The sequence below is a fragment of the Mandrillus leucophaeus genome, unplaced genomic scaffold, assembly GCF_000951045.1.
Source record: "Mandrillus leucophaeus isolate KB7577 unplaced genomic scaffold, Mleu.le_1.0 Scaffold78, whole genome shotgun sequence".
NCBI classification, from domain to species: Eukaryota; Metazoa; Chordata; class Mammalia; order Primates; family Cercopithecidae; genus Mandrillus; species Mandrillus leucophaeus.
This window is the reverse complement of record NW_012108474.1, coordinates 794,629-797,760: the sequence shown is the minus strand read 5'-3', so window position 1 is coordinate 797,760 and position 3,132 is coordinate 794,629. Positions and strand designations below refer to the sequence as shown.

General features: G+C 59.4%; 1 protein-coding gene across 1 annotated transcript in view; it reads left to right on the top strand.

Annotated features, from left to right (window-relative positions):
• Positions 1-3,132, top strand: part of FBXL16 (F-box and leucine-rich repeat protein 16) — a 13,531-nt gene that overhangs the window by 6,523 nt on the left and 3,876 nt on the right. Inside the window, exons 4-5 of the mRNA XM_011967017.1 lie at positions 1,500-1,537; positions 2,970-3,074. Coding sequence (XP_011822407.1) covers positions 1,500-1,537; positions 2,970-3,074 — 143 coding nt within the window. The remainder of the gene's footprint in view (positions 1-1,499; positions 1,538-2,969; positions 3,075-3,132) is intronic.

Here is a 3,132-nt window from a genome sequence, read left to right as displayed (position 1 = left end):
CTGGGGGCACGGAGCATATTTAGGCTGGGGCTGTCTCCCGCTCTGGAGTCGGGGCGGCCGTGGGCCTGGTGCTGCCCCCTCGGGCGCAGGCATCCTACGATGTCCCCTCTCCCCGGCTCTGGGAGGGAACCAAGGCAGCCCCACGCCAGGCCTCCCCGGACACCGGGATCAAATTACTCCTCAGAGCCTCGTGTTCTTTACCTGAAACCTGAGGTAGCAACACCCCCACCCCTAAGGGCGGCCGTGAGGTCGGAACATGTGTGACCCCGGTGGGCCCTTGCAAATGTTGTGATGTCATCAGCCTCTGGGAGTCTGAGCCTTATCATGAACACATGACGGGGGTCACCGGCTGTGGGTGCCTCCTCTGTGGAGGGCCTGGCCCCACTTTCCAGGACCTGAATGACACTTCTGGGGAGAGGGAGATGGTACAGAGGGTGGGGCTGGGGCTCCTGCCATCAGGGCAGGAAGGACTTTAAACCCAAAGCTGGGTTCTCAGCCACAAGGGCCATATGTTCTGGTGAGACCCCTGGTCCTGGCCCCGGTCTGCAGCCCTCCCCAGATGTGGGCCGGTGGCAAGGCTGGCCCTGTCTGGGGCTTGGAAGCCAGTGCGGGGGCCTGGTGCTGGGAAGAGCAGGGCAGGACCTCCCACTGCCTCCCTCCCTCCCCTCCGCCCTGACCAGATTATGGGGAACGGGCTGCCGGCCTTGGGGTTGCAGTGCCATCCCAGACCCCACCACTCTCTGTGGTGGAGCTGACCAGGCCCTGTAGACCCAGAAGAGACACTCGGCGAAAAAGATGTGAGCCGTCCTCTTCCTGAGAGTATTCCAGGGCTCACCCCAAGCCTTGGAATCTTCTGAGAGACTCTCGGACACCCCCTTGGTGGCTCCAAGAGACCTCCCAGCGAGGCCGTGGCAGGAGGGGGCAGGGTGGGCTGGGAGTGGCTTTGGCCCCTCCTCTGAGATTTTGTGGCAGGGAGGCAGGACCTGCATGAGGCTCCAGGCTTAGTCCTGGGGTCATCTAAGACCCGGAAAGATGCATCTTGCTTTGCCCTGGAGTGTGGCCGCGGGGCTCAGACGTCACTCTCCCAGCCCTTGCTATGAGCCATGCACTGAGCTCATTCACATTGCAATGCCCCAAGGCAGTAGGTACCGTCACCTCCCCAGGCTTCAAGGTGAGGAAATTGAGGCTCAGAGAAGGGAAGTGGCTTGCCAAGACCACAGAGCCAGGGTGGGGTCCATTTCAAGTCCAGGGCGTGTGACTCCAGGGGCTCTAACCTCCTCCCCGGATGTTGGGGTGGGGGCGGCAGGAGATCCGGACTGCGGAGCAGATGGTAGCACCGTGAGGGTCCCACCTCTCCTTCGCTCCGTGGCTGTGCCCAGTGCCCCCTGCCAGCCCACTCACAGACTGGAGGCCTGCGGAGGGTGCCCAGGACTGGTCCCACCCCACCCTGTGGGTGGATGTCACTGGCCTGAAGATACCCTCCACATGGCCTTCCACAGCCAGCTCTGCCCAAACGTTGGCTTCACCAACTTCAACGGTGAAGTGGCTTCACCACTTATCTGGCCATGACCTCGGGCAGGCAGTTTGCCCGGCCTTGGCCTCAGTTTCCTCATCTGTGCAGTGGGTACGGTTATCACAGCATCGTCCCCATTGGGGAGGTTAAAGTGACAGCTTGTATCCAGGGCTAATCATGCTGGCGCCATGGCAAACCCTGGGAAGATGCCTACCCTTTCTTTGCATTGATTCTTTTTTTTCTTTTTTTCTTTTTTTGAGACAAAGTCTAACTCTGTTGCCCAGGCTGGAGTGCAGTGGCGTGATCTCAGCTCACTGCAACCTCCGCCTCCAGGGTTCAAGTGATTCTCCAGCCTCAGACTCCCAAGTAGCTGGACTACAGGAGCCTGCCACCAAGCCTGGCTAATTTTTGTATTTTTAGTAGAGACGGGGTTTCACCATGTTGGCCAGGCTGGTCTCAAACTCTTGACCTTGTAATCCACCCGCCTCGGCCTCCCGAAGTGCAGGATTACAGGCATCAGCCAGTGCACCCAGCTCCTTGGGTAGATTCTGAGCCAGGGAAGCTCCTGTGCGCGTGGAGGTTGGCTACAGAGCCAACACCAGAGCACCTCCTGAGAGCTGCGCAGTCACCCTGCAGGGGAGGGGCCAGAGTCCATTCCAGACCCTTCCCTTCAGTTCCCCAAGCCTGCCCAGAGGGGTGGGCCCGGTGGGTACTGACAGTGGACAGCACAGCAGAAGAGGTGAAGAGGGCAGTCCTGGCCTCACCAGGTCCACCTCCATTTTCTTCTCTGTAAAATGGGCATCATGGTACCTAAGTGCCAAAAAGTGTTGGCGTTTCTTGGCCTCACTGGGCAGACAAAAAGGTGTCTGGTTAGAAGCGGCGGCTCATGCCCGTAATCCCAGGATTTTGGGAGGCTGAGGTAGGTGGATCACTTGAGGTCATGAGTTTGAGACCAGCCTGACCAACATGGAGAAACCCCGTCTCTACTAAAAATACAAAATTAGCCAGGGGTGGTGGCAGGCGCCTGTAGTCCCAGCTACTCAGAGGGCTGAGGCAGGAGAATCACTTGAACCTGGGAGGCGGAGGGGTTGCAGCGAGCCAAGATCACCTCTCTGCACTCCAGTCTGCATTCCAGGCAACAAGAGTGAAACTCTGTTTCAAAAAAAAAAGAAAGAAAGAAAAAAGAAAAGAAGGTGTCCATGGGCAATGGGCAATGAAAGTTGAGCTCAGTGCATACTGTAGGTGCCCAGTGAGTGCCGCGAGTGGCCATGGTCAGCTTCCTGTTGCCGCTCACAGTCAGGGAGGGAGAGGCAGGCACTCCCATGCTCTCTGTCTGGTGGTTCTGGAGCACTGTGGGGACGCCCAGGGAGGGAAGGAGCCCCAATGCACCTGCCCCCAACCCCGGCCTTCCAGACTCAGTAATAGACTCACTCCCCCTACTGGCCCTCATCCACAGAGCGTGCCAGGAAGATGTCGAGCCCGGGCATCGACGGCGACCCCAAGCCTCCATGCTTGCCTCGAAATGGTCTGGTGAAGCTGCCAGGCCAGCCCAACGGCCTGGGTGCGGCCAGCATCACCAAGGGCACGCCAGCCACCAAGAACCGTCCCTGCCAGCCACC